The sequence below is a fragment of the Nasonia vitripennis genome, chromosome 2 (assembly GCF_009193385.2).
Source record: "Nasonia vitripennis strain AsymCx chromosome 2, Nvit_psr_1.1, whole genome shotgun sequence".
Lineage (NCBI taxonomy): Eukaryota > Metazoa > Arthropoda > Insecta > Hymenoptera > Pteromalidae > Nasonia > Nasonia vitripennis.
In genome coordinates this window covers 16,181,754-16,199,381 of record NC_045758.1, presented here as the reverse complement: position 1 = coordinate 16,199,381, position 17,628 = coordinate 16,181,754, and the positions used below count along the sequence as shown (strand labels likewise).

Sequence of the window (17,628 nt, the reverse complement as noted above, 5' to 3'; positions counted from 1 at the left end):
AGAGAGCGTTTTTGCGCGCGCACGCACATCCGGTCGGATCGAGCGATCATCGCGGGAACGAACACGAGCGAGGGCCACTTCCGACGATTAGCCGCTGCGGCTACGACGATCCATGTAGCGAGTTGTAGTAGTATAGCTTGCGCGCAGCGGCATTTGCAGACAAGACGATTGCGGCCGAGGTTTCAGCGGGGCTATTCCTTTTGCCATTGGCGCGATCACCGCAGTATGCGCCTGAACGTGTCATCAAATGGCTGATTTTTTAATGCCTTTTACTATTTCGTCCTCTGATTGGCTGTTCGTTTTACCGTGAAATGTTTGCGTATGCTTGAGTCTGGACCTCGCCTCAAAAAGTGAAAATTGAGAAAATAATATAAAAACGCTGTTGCAAGTCTGAATTAAATTATTAAAACAAAGCGTGCCCATGCCAATTAAAACGAACCGATATTGGTAGGGAAACCGATGCACTTGAAGAGTTATCTCAACGGCGGTAAAGGTAGATTCTAATATCGTCTAATGGCAGGGCGGTCTCGATGACCGAATAGTACTTGTCGTCGAGGAATAGAAGAGCAGCCTTGATGACCGGACTTCTGCCCTAAAAAGTAAAGTTCATTTCTCGAGAAGAGTGCGTCAGCCACTCATCTTCTCCAAGAGCGTTAGATTTAAAAATAATACACCTCTAAATCGGCAAGCTTCAGAACTTCGAACGTCATTAGCCCGATAAAAGTCTGAAACAGGTCGTACGGCGATAAAACGCGGCACACGCCCACGCATTTTTATCGTCGTTATCAAGCCGCATGACTTGTAATTCTGTGCGAGATCCTGCCCTGGTATATGAATATAATATCGTGACGATCGCGATATGACCTACAAAAACACGCGCAGCGACCGATGCGCCGCGCTCTTCTTGATAGCATCAACATCGCATTATGGCATCATATCCCGTAATTCACGGGCTTTAACACTTTAAGCGCTGCCTCGTGAGCCACGCGTCTCGAAAACAAAACGATTTCCCGTGTTTTTCTCGCTTCGCGTCGCTCGTTATGCACGCTGTACGAGCAAATTAATTGGAACAAAGGACACTTCCGTCAAAATAACCCGGAGGAGGAGCATCAACAGCGAAATCAAACAACATAGCGCAGTGTGCATCGTCCTAATAAAGCAGTATACAGCAGCGACGTTGCAGTACACTGCACGCATCCGCGGAGCAATCGTCATTCCGAGCGCACACAGCAGAGAGAAGCCCTCTTCTTACAAAGCTGCGCCGCTGCTTCTGCTCTCGTCGCTCTAATGTCTGGCCACAATCGCATCAAATAAGCGAGAAGCCGGAGGTCCGACGAGCCGCAGCAGCAGCGCCAAGCCTAAACGAAATTTCGACATTACACAAGCAGCAGCGGCAGTCCCTCGCCTGGTCCTCCATTCATCCTCGCGAAGCACTCGGCACTTTGCCTCTATCTTCATCTCGTCCGCATAGCCAACGGCACGTGTCGTTGCCGCGGTAACCTGCTGGCACTTCAGCTGCTCCTCTCTGCCGCTCGTTTTCGAGCCAGACAGAGACGCGTCACCGCCGATTCGTCTGTGGTCGTGGATAGATGAATCCGCTTCTCTGTAGTGCGCTCCGTGCGCGTATAATGCAAATTTGCGGAGAGAGAGAGAGAGAGAGAGAGAGATGCAGGTCGCTGGGTTGGATGAATGGCTGAGGTCCCTCTGCGGGGAGGGATTTTCGCCGAGTTTTTCCACAAGCAGATTTTATATTGTTTGGGCGCTGCGCGAGGGCTTTGGAGCTCATTTGAATTATTACGCTCCCCGAACATAGGCGCGCTTCCGGTGGATCCATTCTCGGGGCTAATGCGCAGCGGTAATAATGCTAATGAGATGCGAATCGTCCTCGTTGCGGAGGAAACCCCGACGCACAATATAATAATTCTTCTTGTCTCTGAACGCGCGTGTATTATTGCAGCGCAGACCGTAAACTTGATCGTTCGGTGCGCGCGTGGATTAATCGACGGGATAAGCGCAAATATCAGTCTTTGCAAAGCTAAAGTTTATACACACAGCCGCCTATAAATTGCGCAGGCATTAGCACTCGCCGCAACAACGTAGCATTACGCGAAGTAGCGGCAAGCAGCCCCGAGGCTGAGACAGACGTGGCCAACGTCACAACTCAATCCCGCTCTCTGCCGATCGATCGATCGCCGCTCCGTCGTCCAATACACGGCAGTCACGATAGCAGCCGATAAGCTCACGCAGGTGCAAAATTGAGATCGAGGGAGGTGCGACGGAACTATTAATTAGCGGCTGCTGCTGCAGCGACGAGTTAATCACGCCGCCATGGCGTTCAATTGGCCACCGCGTGAAAATTACGAGGCGTAATTGACCGTTTAACCGCTCTCTCTCTCTCTCTCTCTCTCTCTCTCTCACTCTCCGTGTGGATGTATAGATATAACGAAGGAGAAGAGCTGGGAGAAGAAGAGACGGACGGAGAGAGGAGGAGGAGGAAGAGGTCGCGGCTAATAAGACCGCTCGCTTTAATATTTCGGCTCGTTCTCGTTTTCCGGGGAACGAGTACGCGCAGAGAGCCGCAGCGGCGGCAGTAGCACTTTAAGGCCTGCAGCGGCCCGAGGAAATGAGTTTGTTTGCCGTGGCTTCTCTCGAGTAGCCGGCTTTTTACGCCGACCAGAGCGGCTTTGCTCTAACAGGTGTCGAGCGCGGGGGTGTTAATTAAGCCCGCGACTGTTAATCAAGCGCTCGCTTGCGCTAATCATTTTCCCCACGCGCGCTCGCGGAATATGAAACTCGCTGACTCTCGCCGCGACGCGTGAGAGACTGCGCACGACTGTACGCGGATGCGAATGCGCGCGTGTGCACACAACGTTTGAGGAAAATTATACGCGCGGCGGCGCTGCTTCGGAGAGTCGGGATGGATGTCGTCTGCTGCTGCTGGCTTTCCGGGAAAATCTAATTACGTCGAGAGGAGAACGGGAGGCTTTTGCTCGGTTGATATTATATCAACTTGCTTGATTAATTCTTTTTGCGCGGAGCTGTTGTTTAGCAGCGATGCGGAGATGACTTTTCCATCGATAATTATGCGAGAGGAAAGTGCGCGCAGCTCTTTAACCCGTCTGGTGTAAGGATATTTCGTAATTTCTTCGTAATTGAAATTTCGCTCTCAAAGGAATACCGGCTACGAATTAACCGTGAAATTCATTAAAACTGCGCGCAGTTACGTTTCAAAGCGCGCCAGTACCTTTCCAGCTCGGAATAATTAAAAATTCAGCCCGTGCCCCGTCTCTGCACCAGGTCTGCAGCGGAACGAATATCGCGTTTTCCGCACCACCACCACCACGCTTGATATCTTATCCGAGACGTTGCCGCGTCGCGTTTTCGAGTCGGCTCACGCTTCGCACAATGAGACACGCACTTTGCAGTGCACGAAGAAGGAAGAAGAAGCAGCGGCGGCGATACGGGTATATCTTATCGGAGCGCCTTCTCGGAGCTGCGTCCTCTATCGGCTGCCGCTGGCTTTTTCTCGCTCGAGCGATTACCTCGACGTGTAAGCCGCGCGCGAACAGCAGTGCAAAGAGGGAGAGGATTACGCGACGGGCGATTGCGAGTCGATGATGCAGTGGGGTTTCGCTATCCGCAAGAATATACTAGCCTCGCGATCGCGGTAACAACGCCGAGGGCAATATCGCTCCGAGATGGAGATGTTTATTACCGAGTAGTCCATTGTGCCAGTTCGTCCGCGATCGTGCGCGGAATCGACAAAGCGACGCTATTAAATCCCGAAACTCGATTCGACACACACACACACACACACACGGAAACGGTATAAATAAATAAACAAACGAACGAGCTTACTACACCGTGTACTGAATTTCCTTTCCCGAAACTTGGCACTCGCGACGAAGATACAGACGAAAAACCGCGATCGCCTCGAGGAGATCGAAAAATAGCGCTCTATAACGATAACACGCTGCAGCGGACAACTGGGTCAGACGAAAGCTCGTGGGTATTATATCCTTGCTCCGCGCTGTGTCCTCCGCCGCGTTTTTCTGCGTGTCGCCTCGCCGTTAAAGAGACGACGTACTATATATACCCACACCCCCGTAAACGGAGAGATAAACACGCGAGCCGATTAAGTGGCTCGCGTGTGTGCACTGAGAGAAAAGAAACATTGAAGCAAACATATTTTTTAACTGTTAACATAGGCGTGTTTGATTTGAGCCAATAATACGTATGTTAATAGTTAACGTAGCTATGTTATATGTCAAATAGCTGTATGTTAATAGTTAACGTATGACTGCCCTTTACGATTTTTCATAGACTTTATGAAGTAATCGGATAAAAATTATTAGAAAAGACACTTGTATGAATTTTATTAATGCTGAATAACTTTACAGTGATATAATGTCAAAATTCAAAATTTTGTCTTTCATCGGCCTTTTGGGTCTAAATACCATATCAAAAAGCCGATGAAAGACATTTTGAATTTTGAATTTTGACATTATATCATTCCAAAGGCACTTTGCATGCTTCCTTAGGTATATTCAGTTGCTTTCGTTTTATTATTAATGATTTATTGATTATTCATGATAAATAAACCCTCAAGAATATTTTTTGTATGAAAGAGGATGACGGATTTTGAGGTTAGGCGGTACGAGAGAAACGCCATCTGCACGCAACACTACGCAAGATAGCCATGAAATTCATATGTTAACTATTAACATACAGATATTTCCCGCAATATTTTCTATGTATACTATAGAAATCTATAGTATACATACAAACTGTTTTTGTTTCGTATAGAATATTTGTAAGATGTACACGAATATATTAGCAATCATTGCTCCTAACGTGTGCACATGTTTACGGCAATGATATCTTTCTCCCAGTGTGGATTCCTTTTTTCCCTCCGCGAGTTCGACCTAGTTGCAGTCTGTCTGGTCGCTGCGAGGATTGAGATTTTTCACCGATGATACGATCGTTCTGGTTACACTGCACATGTGCTCGGTAGGACCTATTTTGATGATATTTTCGGGGGTGCAATTCCCGAACGCCCCAAAGACGCCGAGAGAATCGAACGTTCTTCGGTGCTTTTGGGTCAAGGTCGACCTGCGGTATCTGCCGTTGAAGGATAATCAGCGCACGTCTGAAAAACACGTCGGATGGAATTGCCGGATGGAATTGGGGAAAAACAATCGGCAATTTTCCGCTTGCATGCTTCATTGAAAATTGAAATTTTCCGGTTCGATCGGACGACACACTGCACACAGCTATCAATCAGCTGTTAAATTGAATACTTCCGTTTTTCGCTATTTGCAGACTCGAGTCGGCAATTTTTCCCGATTACCGGTCATTATAATAGCGCGCACACTTTGAACATCCTTCGATGCGAAAGAAATACACTCGCGCACCTCCTCCTCCTCTTGCGGAGCATTACTCGGCTCGCGCCCCATCCCGAATTCATTCGCGTTCAGCGAACCTCTCTCCCTACTCCCTCGCTCTGCGCATATTTCTCTCTCTCTCTCTCTCTCTCTCTCTCTCTCTCTCTCTTCTCTCTGCCTGGCAACTACACATACTCCGTATAGCAGCAGCGGCAGCAGCAACAATCGGTCCTCGATTGGGCCCAGTCTCTCCCTCCCACTCGACTCTTCTCCGGTCTCCAAGGGCTCGAGAGAGAGAGAGAGAGAGAGAGAGAGGCTAATCTCGAAGCAGCCCGTGTAATCGATGCTTTTTTCTCACCGCGCGGCGCTGCAGGAACGCGAAACCTGCGCGACGCGGCGTGGTACAGTTCCCACGTACCTTTTACACCCCTCTCTGGCTTTCTCTCTTTCTGGACCAAGCGAGAGAGACCCCCCACTCGTACGAGGTGCACCTCTCATACATACTCTCCGCGACGACGACTTCTCCTCCTCTCTCGCGCGTGTGCATCGGCTCTTACCCGTGCAGCAGTGCTGATTCAGCCATGCATCTGCGCAGACAGATATTCCGTGCGTTGATTTTCGCCTTTTCTCCTCTCGTCGAGGCGAACCCACGCATATCGTTGCCCACTGAGCGAACGATATTCGCGGCTGCCGAGAGTCCGCTGATTACGCGTGTACGCGAGTACAGTGCATCATCTCCAGTTATACGCGCGCGGCAGCTCTCGATCAAGCTCAGCATTCCCATTCATCGTCCCACTCGCGCATACCAGCCGAAATTTCATTCGCAAACAAGCAGCCGCGCAATGCTCTCGTCAAACACGCGTCGGTATCCACTGCTCGCCCGCATAATGCGAGCCCAGAAGAGAAGGCAAACAAACCTTGAAGCGTCGATATTTCGCAAAACCGTCTGACCGATTTTCTCGAAAACACACTCGAAAACGCACTGCGTATACACCGTCGCGGCTACCATCGGCGTATCTCTGCGTGTTTTGAGAAGGCGAGCGTGATTTACATTCGACGTGCCTAGATAGAAGCCAGGACTTTAAATACGCCGTTTGTTGGCTTTGGATACTACTTGGTTGCTGCCCGGCCCGATCGATTCGAGCTTTCGAGCGAGACCTTATATATAGAGCTTATTTATCTTGGCCAGCGCTGGAAAAATGCACGACGCGACGTTATCGGGTTTCACGCGACACTCGCGGCGGAAGCGATGCGCTGCTGTCGTCGTGTGTCCATTAGAATGCGCTTCGCGAGGACGAGTCCCCGACCATAAAAGTCGCGCTAATCTTGCCCCGCTGTGTAGGTTCGCCTTTTGCAGAAGCCATCAGGCATCTCGTGCGTATATGAATTTGCATACATCGATCTCGAGTCGCATTCCATCGGGCTATATACAATAGCAGCGTTAATAAGCTGACGTCCATGAGGCAACAATGTATCTCGCGCGAATCTTCCCAGCACGCAGGTATACACAAATGCATTGCAGAGTGCCGCATTCCGGCGAATCGAGAGCTTTCAGAAAACACGGCGCTCCGGCGAATTAACAAGCAAGAAAGAGAGAGCATCGAGTTCGCGCGATAAACGCGCGCGTTACGAGGCCCATTACGATACACCTCTCGGCCCTTCGCGAACAATCGTTTAAATACCATAAGTGCACATGCTCGCGAGATCTCCCTGTGCACACATGCATATAGATACACACGGGCGCGATGCAGAGCCGAGAGAAGCGGGAGAAGGAGGAGGAAGAGGAGGAAGAGGAGGAAGAACCGCTCGGCGAGAGCCTCTCCCACACACGGTGGCGCTAAAATAAAATGACCAGCGTGGAATGCAGCGCTGCGGAGGGAGGGAGGGAAGCTGCCCCGCCGCGTGCATATACATTTATATAGGTGCACACACAGACGCGCAGCACACCTTCGGAGCTGGCCGCGGAGGAGGGTGAGGGAAAGAGAGAGAGAGAGAGAGGCTGCACGCGCGTGCACGTGCCGGAAAAGGAGAACGAGATGCACACACACGCTCAGCCCGTGCGAACGGCGGAGGAGTGTGCAGAAGAAGATGCAGCCATGCAGCCGGGGAACAAAGAGACTCCAGCTTCGCGCGCTCTCTGCTGCTGCTGGAGAATTTGTGTGGGACCCGATTCGGCGAGAGAGAGAGAGAGAGAGAGAGAGAGAGAGAGAGAGAGAGAGAGAGAGAGAGAGAGAGAGAGACTGGTGGGCTCTGATCTGGTTTACTTCGAGAAGGGTCGCGAGAGGAGCGTGGCATCTTCCGATAGGGACTCTCTGACGCAGGTCCCGGAGCTGGTCTATTCTCGTGCCTCGTAATTATATTCTTTCCGATGGATTGTTGGCGTTTCCTTCTCTGCAAATACGGCGTGGCGATTTTTAACCGCAGCCCTGGTAAAGCCGATGCTCGGCTATTTAAAGTGTGCTCAAAAAACTTGACTCAAAAGCGCTGGCGGAAATCGCATTTCAATTTAAGGCTCTGTAATGAACCCTTTAACTGCGCGTAATCGGCGTAATTTCTCAGCGCAGCGCTCGCGCGCGCACCGGCGCAGAAATAGAAAGCTCGAGATAGATCAGGCGACTGCGAGGAAGGGGTTTCGCATCTCGGGACAAAGCGCGCGAATTTCAAATAAGGATAAAGGCGAAGAAAATAAGTGCGAGACGGCGCAGAGACGGGCCGAGAAAAGGAAGGAACTAAGCACGGCGAGAAAGAAAAAGCGAAAGAAAGATCGCGAAGAAAGAGTTATGGGGGCCGAGTGAGTGGAAGAGGGAGGGGAGAGAGATGGAAATGACGGCGTTCCATTCGCTGGGCCCAGGTCATCAGGCTGGATGTCGACGACCATCTTCCGCACGCCGCATCGATCGGCGACTGCGTACGTATTGTCTTTCTCTTTTTCTTCTTTTCTCAATGGAGCACGATGTGAGAGAAGTCGAGAGAGAGAGAGAGAGAGAGAGAGAGAGAGAGAGAGAGAGAGAGAGAGAGGGAGCGCGTTTGTCTATTCAATTCCGCACGATCAATCCATACTCTCTGCTCTTTCGTCGACGACGGCTTGAATCTGTTTATTTTCCTACTCTGTTTCCAACTTCTGCTTGGAGTATCGACTGTTTACTGTTTACCCGACGATGTTCGCGTGTCGCGATTTCCACTCCCGTGATCAGGAGTAAATTTGCGGGCGTATGTTTGTCTTCGGTTTCAATCCGAGTGTCCGTTAGGCGAACGCAAAGTCGATCGCAAACGTCATTGAAAGAAAACGTTTCTACTTCGTATGCACCTCCGCGTGGAAATGACAGGAAAGTAAAGCGGAAGGAAGCTGCAGGTGCTGTCAGAGCGAGAAGTGGCAATTGTAAAATCGACGGATCCGAATAGCCCTCGCGAGGAAGAATCCAATTTAATTACACACCGGCAATTCCCGTCGATCGCGCGTCGTCCTCGCCCCTGCAACTTTTATCCTCCGATAATCCGCCCCAATAATGCATCGGCGAATATAATCAGGCTCCGCCGAAATTCAATCACGCTTCCCTACTCAAGGAATTCCGCGATTGCTTTCTCTCTTTCTCTCTCCCTCATACAGAGGAAACGAGACGCAGAGAAGAGGGAAGGCAGCGCGACGGTGCGCGGCGTAGCCAGGAATAGACAGTGCGCGGAGGAGCAAAAGAGCAAAATTGGAAAGGGAAATCGCTGCAGATGCGCTCCCTTGCGCTAATGACGCCTGGGAAATTTCCCGAAGCCGATCGCAAGAGAGAGGAATTCAATTTGGCGCGAATAATTGCCGCCCCGTTCATCCTCGGCATCGGGAAGAATATCGCCCGCGCGCGCATTCGAACGATCATTTTTTTCGCTTCTCAGCCGCGAGCTCGCGATTTAATTAAGTCGCCGATATAAATTCCAGCAGAGGGAGAGGAGAGAGAGAGAGAGAGAGTGGAAACTAATCGGACGCTCGATAGGGTTTGATTGGAGCACTTAGGACTGCCGCGCGTCCTTGAGCGTGCCGGCGGCGGCGGCGATGAACCGAGGAATTCGGGCCGATCGCGCTGCTGATTGCTGCCGGGCCTCTTGGCGATTGGGAATTCGCGTGAAGAGCAATGGACGACTGGCTACGCGAGGGCCGATGGAAGAAGCTCGAGTATCGAGAAAGAGAATGATTTTTCGCCGAGAAACAGCGAAATCACCCCGTTAGAAGACGAGTAGTCGATGAACGTCGATCTTCATTATGGTTTAATTGTTTTTGGTTTCTGTTTTAAGAAAATTCGGTCAATCCTTCGTTAGCCGAATCTGGACACATGCGGCATATTCCAATTAGTACGTTGCTGTGGCGTTGCAGAAAATAACTTCTGCAATGTGTTCTGTAAGCTCCTCGAGACCACTCTTGATGTCGCTTATTAACTGTCTCTCTATCAGCGACGAGCGATGTAATTACACAGCCGACTGGTTGTATATTTCAAATTTGCACACACTCGAAAGCTCCAGTAGAATTAGGCTTTAATCATGTCACTTTGTGATTATACCGCGTAACGCTGCAATAATGCGCAATTTGCTACGCTTGGAAGATCATTATCTTCCTTCTACGACGTAATATTGGAAAACAATTTAACGCGAGACGAATTTCATCGATCAGGTGTGTACGCGCTGCTATCAGCATTAGGCAAGTCAACCAGAAGAAATTTAATTAACACGCCCTCGTGTAACAACGCTATCTCGCAAAATTTTCCATCCGAATATAAAGCTGGTATGTGCACTGAAAAAAAAACACAGCCATTTTAACTGAATTCGCACCAGTAATCCGTCATTGTACGAAGACTCGCCAAGATTACCGTAGAGTTCAGCAGTTTTAAAGAATCAGTTCGGTCGTTGTTGCTGGTGTCCCGCGTAAGCGACCAATTTTACTAGTCTCGACTCGCCAAAACTACCAGTGGCACACACCGTTGTTCTTACTGAACAGTCGTTACGGTGGCAGAGCGGTTAAAACTACCGGACTTTACAGCAGAAACGACTGTGTTTTTTTTTCAGTGTACAGTCGGTATCCGGCTTTTCTTCGCGTTGCCCGCTCTGCAGAAAGTAGCATCTCCTCGGAATTTTATTCACGGCGCGAAGCTCCGTCCCGGAATTTCATGTACGATCATAGCCGTGCGCGCGTGTGTGACGCACGCACGTGCGTGCGCGCGCGAGATGATTCCCGGCGCCGATAACAAAGATGAGTCCTTCGACAATGGCCCATTCAGCGCGTTCCTTTCTCTCGGTCCTCGCGTGCACGCGCGTCTGTCGCTTTTTTCGTTTTTCAAGCTTTTTCGTGAATGCTCGCTTTTGGGATTCTTTTCTGAAGTAAAGCTTGTTTGCTCGACTCTATTGTGATTGTTTGTATATAGTTACCATTATATTCAGGGAAATTTTCATTTTGAACTCACTTATTCTTTTAATGGGTAATAGGAAAAATTGGTCGGTTCTAATTTGGAATATTTGTCGCTTTTATGATGATTTAGAAGACGTCACTTTCTATTCCATTGATTTGATAATCGTAGATAAGGTAAAGCGTGTCAAGTGGTTTATTAACATAATTCGTTCTATAATACTGCAAATAATTATCAATACAAAATAAACGCTTTTATCTATTCCCTCCTTCGAAAGATCCTACTCCATTCCGGGTACTGGGGAACGGGTTGAATTACTTGACCGCTCAACGGTCCATTTCCCCAGAAAGTTGATTCACCACCACCTGGTGCAACGGTGATCTGGGGATAGGAGCCCCAGTCGTCGAACGACGGCAGTTCATTATTGGGGCTAAGCGTTGGAAATTCGAATCCCTCGCCGAATCCGCTTCCCGAATTCAGTCCGCTGGATGAAGCGTCCAAGTCAACAGCTGGATTGGCGCCTGCTGGTGCGGGCTTGCTTGCATCGATTTTCATTTCCTTCTTGATGTAGGAGACAAAGTGTGAGACCTTGGTGAAGACGTCTGGGTCACCAGAACCGCACCTGCCGTTGCCCCCAGACACAACACCGACGATTGTCTTCTTATTGGCGTCAACCATGGGGCCACCACTGTCACCCTGTTGATTAATTGGGATTTTGTTTTGATGAGAACTTGTGAGCAATGAATTAATGACGGATAATGCTTTGCAAAAGATGATTCGAAACTTACGGCACAGGTTCCATAGCCCTGTCCACGGGATGCGCAAATATTGGTCTTCTGGAGAATGGCTCCTTGATGGGCTTGACACTTTCTAATAGAAGTAGTTTTCGTCACAAGTTTCTTCAACACTTGAGAAATCGGACCCTCAAACACTGATTTACCGAAGCCGCTGACGATGACGGTGGTACCTTCATCAAGCTCTGAATATGGCTCTGGTAGCGCAATAATTCCCACATTTTTGTTTAACTGTACTTCAGTCTTAAGCTGTATAAGAATTCAGATACATATTTATATCGATTGCATACTTTTTATACACATTCATTCTCCAGAGAGGTAAAAATCTTAAGCAAGCTTACATGAATGACTGCAATGTCATTAGGTAAGAATAGTGAGCCAGTTTGAGTAAATCCCTGGCGGTACGACATCCTCTTGATGGCATGGCTCTTACCCTGACCCAAAACTACGGATCCAACTTCGACGGCTAGCGGGATTTGGTAGCCCCCATTTGTTACAAAGTCTTCGACACAATGAGCTGCAGTAAGAACGTGTTTCTTCGAGATCAAGGCACCTCCGCAAAAGTGTTGTCCACCGGCGGTGACAGACACCTGATACGGGAATTCACCAAGTGTCGCGGTTTCACCTCTGTTAGTGATCCTGGTTTTGCGGGCACTTACAGCTATAGATTAAAGATATTACTTAATCAAATTGTTCGATAATAAAGTTTTATACGCATTTTAAAAATAATGATGATGTAAAATTATTAGTTTATTTTACCTAAGGATGTACAGCACAAAAGTACAGCTACGAAAATCTTCATTATAACTTGATTCTCGTACGATCAATTGAAAAGTGTGACGTTATGCGAAATCGTTACTCTTTATATATCCAAATCAATGTTTATTCTTGATGATCATTTCACTTATTCTCATTGATCATTTGAGCGACATTAATTCTATTGCAAATGCGTATTCGCATGAAGAAATTTTGTTATCAAGAATGTTATAATGGACGTTGCCTATGACGTTCATTATCAAAAATGTTTCTGCCTTTGCGTACTTATCTTATCATCGTAACTTATGTTCCATTGATAAAATTCAAAATTCATGTTAATGGTTAGTATACACACAGAAATCGAATTTGAAGTGAATCAACCAATACGTGCGGAATATTATTTGAAATATGACGTTACTAATGCTCTTAATATCGTAGTAATGAATAAATCGTAATCTTATACAATCATTCAATATTTTAGAAGTTTTCGCATTGAGCATATCTATTTTTTCTCAGGCAGTTGATTTGATTCATTTCTATCGTCATCAATCATTTAATGATTTGTAGTTTAATACCTTAGTATATCACATAACTGTTGCCTCTAGAAGAGATTGATTGTTTTGAGAAGAAATTATCGTTAGGTACAAAAAAAAATTGCTAAATTTAGCGAACCCCTTGCGATACGACATTCTCTTTATAGGGTAAGATTTGCCTTGACCCAAACATACAGATCCAACTTCTACAGTCAAAGGTAGTATGTATCCGCTATTTCCACCATTATCTACCATTTCTTGTAGTGAATCTATTGTAACTGTTATGGTACGACATTCTCTTTATAGCGTAAGACTTGCCTTGACCCAAGAAGACAGATCCAACATCTGCAGTCAGAGGCAATATGTATCCTCCATTATCTACAAGTTCTTGGACACAGTGACCAGCAGTAAAAACATGCTTTTTAGAGATCAGGGCACCTCCATAAAAGTGCTTCGTGCCTTCCTTTAGTGATACTTGATACGGGAACTCGCCGAGTGTAGCGAACTCGCCATTATTGGCAATTCGAACATGCTTTGCACTTATAACTAGTATTAAGAAAAACTTATTGAAAAATAACACGAAATTAATATCTCCTTATCTTACAAGAGCTAAATTTATAATAGAATGGTTACCTGTTGCTGCACAACAATTAGTTTATGAAAATTGTAACAATATTGATATGACCGGCCTTTATATATAATAATTTAATCAAACAATCGATCGAATGTATATTTCCTTATTCGATAGCTATGTAATTTGAGATTACAGATTTTATGTAAATTTGATTAAACTCTGACGTAATCTCATGAAATAATTGCGCTCATTAAACAGTTCATTTTTTCAGATTTTAATATAAGAACGAAAATAAATATTAGTTTAATCCTATGATAAAACCTCTATTATTAAAGCGAATAATAATACGACGTTGGATAGAATCTTACTCATTATCTTTAAACAATCTCCTAACATTATTAAATCTGCATATGCAATGTATTTAATTTATTCCATCGATAAGATTTGAAATCTTTTACACAGCTTTATGACGATAAAAATTAATCAATCGGCGAAGTTGTCTTTTTTGCGACTCTCGAGACTCTGCAGCAAGAGTACAGGGAGCAATAGCATCAGTAGCAAAGCGCGTACTCGAAATAGAAAGCCTCTCGGAGAAGACGCTACTAGCGAGTCTGGAATTCTTTATTCAGCGGCTCCGTTCTAAATTAGTGTCCGAGGGGAATGCGAAGTCGCGATTTGTTATGTATGTTTCGGTCGTTTACATCTCGGCCGACATTATAACGTTAGACTCACACACATACGCATTGAACCGATTAGTTCGTCGCTCGCCACTCGTCTATATTGCATAAATGTATAACGAGGGCTATAGGAGATTTTTTAGTGCGCATGGCTTGAATGGATTTGGCCGATCTTGCGGCGATACGAGGAATAATGGAGCTAATAGCAGTATTGCGAAAGTGCGGGTATTGAATGGGAGATTAACGAAGAAAAATGGAGGATGTGAAAATAAATCTTTATTATATAGCCAGCCCAGAATATAGTGTGTCATTATTTTTATTGTTGAGAGTATTTTTAGGTGTTGAGTGTATCATAGTATATTGTACTCGCGAAGATAAAATTGTATACACAATTAAGCATTTATAACGGAATAATTGACTACAATTAAAGCTTTTATTGAGCTATACCGCGCCGTAACCGTTCTATTATTACTGCATGGATTTTCTTTTACGCTTGGCAAAAATAAATGCACTGATTTAATATACGCATAAATTGAATTATTTTTTGATAGAGATTAATATTTCATAAAAATATAGCCACATTTCATATATGTCATAAACTATTTGAGCTTTCACACTTCTTTCGTCTACGTCAATTGCGGTTAACTCGAACAAAAAAAATATCGGTTAATTGATAATTAGTGGACAATGAGTCCCATTCGGTCGCCGTAATTTTTCGTTCACTCGAAATAACCCCACTTCTTATAGTACGCACATAATCTCTGCCGCTATTTTTTAAATGTGTCGTTTAAAAAATAGCGGCAGAGTATAGTTTCTATAAGTACGCAACGCAATTGAATATATTATTGGGAAAACTGGATTGGGAAGAGAGTACTTACCCCAATCGAATTATCGAATGGCTAAATCCGATAGCCCAGATAGTATGGATTTCCACTAAAATTGATAAAGTTCAGTTTTCAAAATGTAGTCAAATCTTATTACCATACTTTACTAAATCAAAACATCAGAAATAATGTTGCCATCTCAATGACCACCTACTCTAATTCTATTTACAGAAACCGTAACGATGCTAGCTCGTCAATCGGAAAACAAGACTCTGACCCTTTTCAACCAGGTGTACCGAGCGATGGCCGCTCAGAGCAAGCCCTCGATTTCGAGCCTCTACCAGGCTATGGTGGACTACGTGTCAAGTTCAAACACAGCCGAGAGCTTGCAGCAGCCGTTGACGCAGGAGATGCTGCACGAGCGCTTCGCCGAGTTCTTCACGCGGCTCTTCCCTATAGCCTACCACCAAGCGATCAATCCCGTCCAGGGTCAGCAGGACTTCACCGAGAAGTTCAAGAGCTGCCTCTACAAAACCATGGACGAGATCGAGCCATTCGGCGACATTCCCAAACAGATTGGCCAATCGCTGGGCAAGAGTCTCGAGGCTACCAGAGTTCTGATACAGGCGTTGACGCTGGGCAAAAGCGTGCTGGAGAAGACCGACGGTCTGCTGTTCTCCGGAACCAGCGTGCAACAGGAAGCTTGCTACAAGGCGCTGCTCAGGATGACTCACTGTCCCAAGTGTAGGGCCGTCGCGAAGGACGTCATGCCTTGCCGTGGATTTTGCACCAACGTCATGAGGTGAGTCGGCTGCTAAAATGATCCCAATTTGTCCTTCTACGCTGGATGCGATAACCGCTAATGAAGCAATAAAGCTTTTTGCGCGAGAGCGCGAATTCCTATACAGCGCTAGTCAAAGTAACAACCCGAAACGTAATAAAATCCACATTAGTACGGAGCAGATTAAAAGATTAGACATAAATCTCTGTCAGACGAGCCGGCATACTCGCGAAATCGAAAAAGGAAGAGAAGAAAACAAAAATAACAAAGCTCTTCGAAATTGCTCGGCAGGGGCTGCTTGACGGAACCGGCCTCGGAGCTGGACTTTGCCTGGTCGGAGTACGTGGAGACGGTGGAGCGACTGGTGGTGGCAGTGGACGGGCACAACGACCCCCTGGCCCTGAACGTCGAGAAGGCGGTCAGACATCTGGACAGCCGCATTTCGGACGCGGTGATGCACGCGATGGAGAAGGGCCCGGCCCTCGAGGAGAAGGTCAGTCCGAGTTGGCCTATGCGAAATACATAACCCTTCCTGCCTTCCTTCCTTTATTTTTCTCTCTCTCTTCTCCAGCTCCGCGCTCCTTCTTTTTCTACACGCATATTGAGTTAGTTGGTCGGCCGCGCGTGCACGCGCGTACTGTTAATTACAGATCGGGGATTCCTCGTCCGCTGGGTGGTGTGTGATTTCTTTTTTCTTTCGCCACTTGCGTTAAATAGTTTTATTGGCCGGCTTGTCTTTGCGAAGGCATTGTGTAGTGCCCGCACAAAAAGAGCCGTGAAATCATTGTTGGGGCAGCAGCAGAAGCAGCAAAAGCGATTATCCAAATTCCCTTTATGCACTTGGACAAACGCGATGCAGCCGAAAATTCGTTAAAGCGGAGAAAAATTCATTCTCAGAAGTCCGGACAATCGCGAGATGCAATAGTACAATACAGCTTTGTGTCTCGTCTGCTCGCGTCCATTGTCAGTGGGTCACTTATTACACTCGAAGAGAGACTTCTCTCGGTCCTTTGACGACACACACACACACACACTCACACATTTTTCGCGGCAATCGGAGAAAGACTGCTGCAGCGGCGGCGACAATGGACTCGTCGACTGGCTGATACTTAGCCGCACGCAACGACGTTCTTCTTCGGCGATGAATGAGCGAATCGACACACGGCGGGGCTCGAGCCGTCGGGGCGCACACACCTCCATTCACGGAGTCGCTCATTTGTCAGGATAAGCTGACCGACTCCGGGGAATTCGGCTTTTCTTCTGCCGGAGAATCGCTGCGACGCGCACTGCCTCCCTCGATTATGCCATAATATAGAGACGTAAGATTCTCTATAAGCTACCGACGACAATTCCCGCATACAGTCCGCTTTCCTCAGCCGGCCATAACTCTCGCAGGCATGCGACGCGCGGAGAGAGAAAGAGAGTCCCCTGTCCGCTCATCGAGATTTATTTGCGTAGCGATCTGTGAATGTGTAGGCCAAGCGCGTGCGCCGGTGGTCCATCGGAGCGCGAGAGCAAGAAGGTTCAGCGCCGCGGAGAGAGGACCGGCGAAGGGGAAGAGTGAGAAACAGTGAATGAGAAAGGATCCAAGGAGTGGGGTGGGGTGAAATCAAGTGAGAAGAAAAGAGGCTTTTTAGGCATCGCGCGCGCGCGCGCGCACTCACACGCACACAGCGGCGCGCGGCAAAGGAGAGCTGGGATACTCTCGATTTTGACTTTTTACGGGTAAGGCGGCGAGAGGAAGAAGGCGCCTGCGGTGTTCGCTCTCTCGCTCCCTCTTGCGATCGCGCGCAGGTACGGACCTGTCTCGGGGCGCGAGCTGGCCTCGCCAGGGGGTCCGGTCCCAGGACTAATAATTCCTCACGCGCATTCTGCCTGCGTTACGTGGCTGCATTCTCCGGCCCTTTTTGCATTCTCATGATGC

General features: G+C 47.4%; 1 protein-coding gene across 1 annotated transcript in view; it reads left to right on the top strand.

Annotated features, from left to right (window-relative positions):
* LOC100121936 (division abnormally delayed protein) overlaps positions 1-17,628 on the top strand; it is a 110,695-nt gene that overhangs the window by 34,503 nt on the left and 58,564 nt on the right. Inside the window, exons 3-4 of the mRNA XM_003425338.5 lie at positions 15,155-15,725; positions 15,996-16,197. Of these exons, the coding sequence (XP_003425386.1) occupies positions 15,155-15,725; positions 15,996-16,197 (773 nt within the window). The remainder of the gene's footprint in view (positions 1-15,154; positions 15,726-15,995; positions 16,198-17,628) is intronic.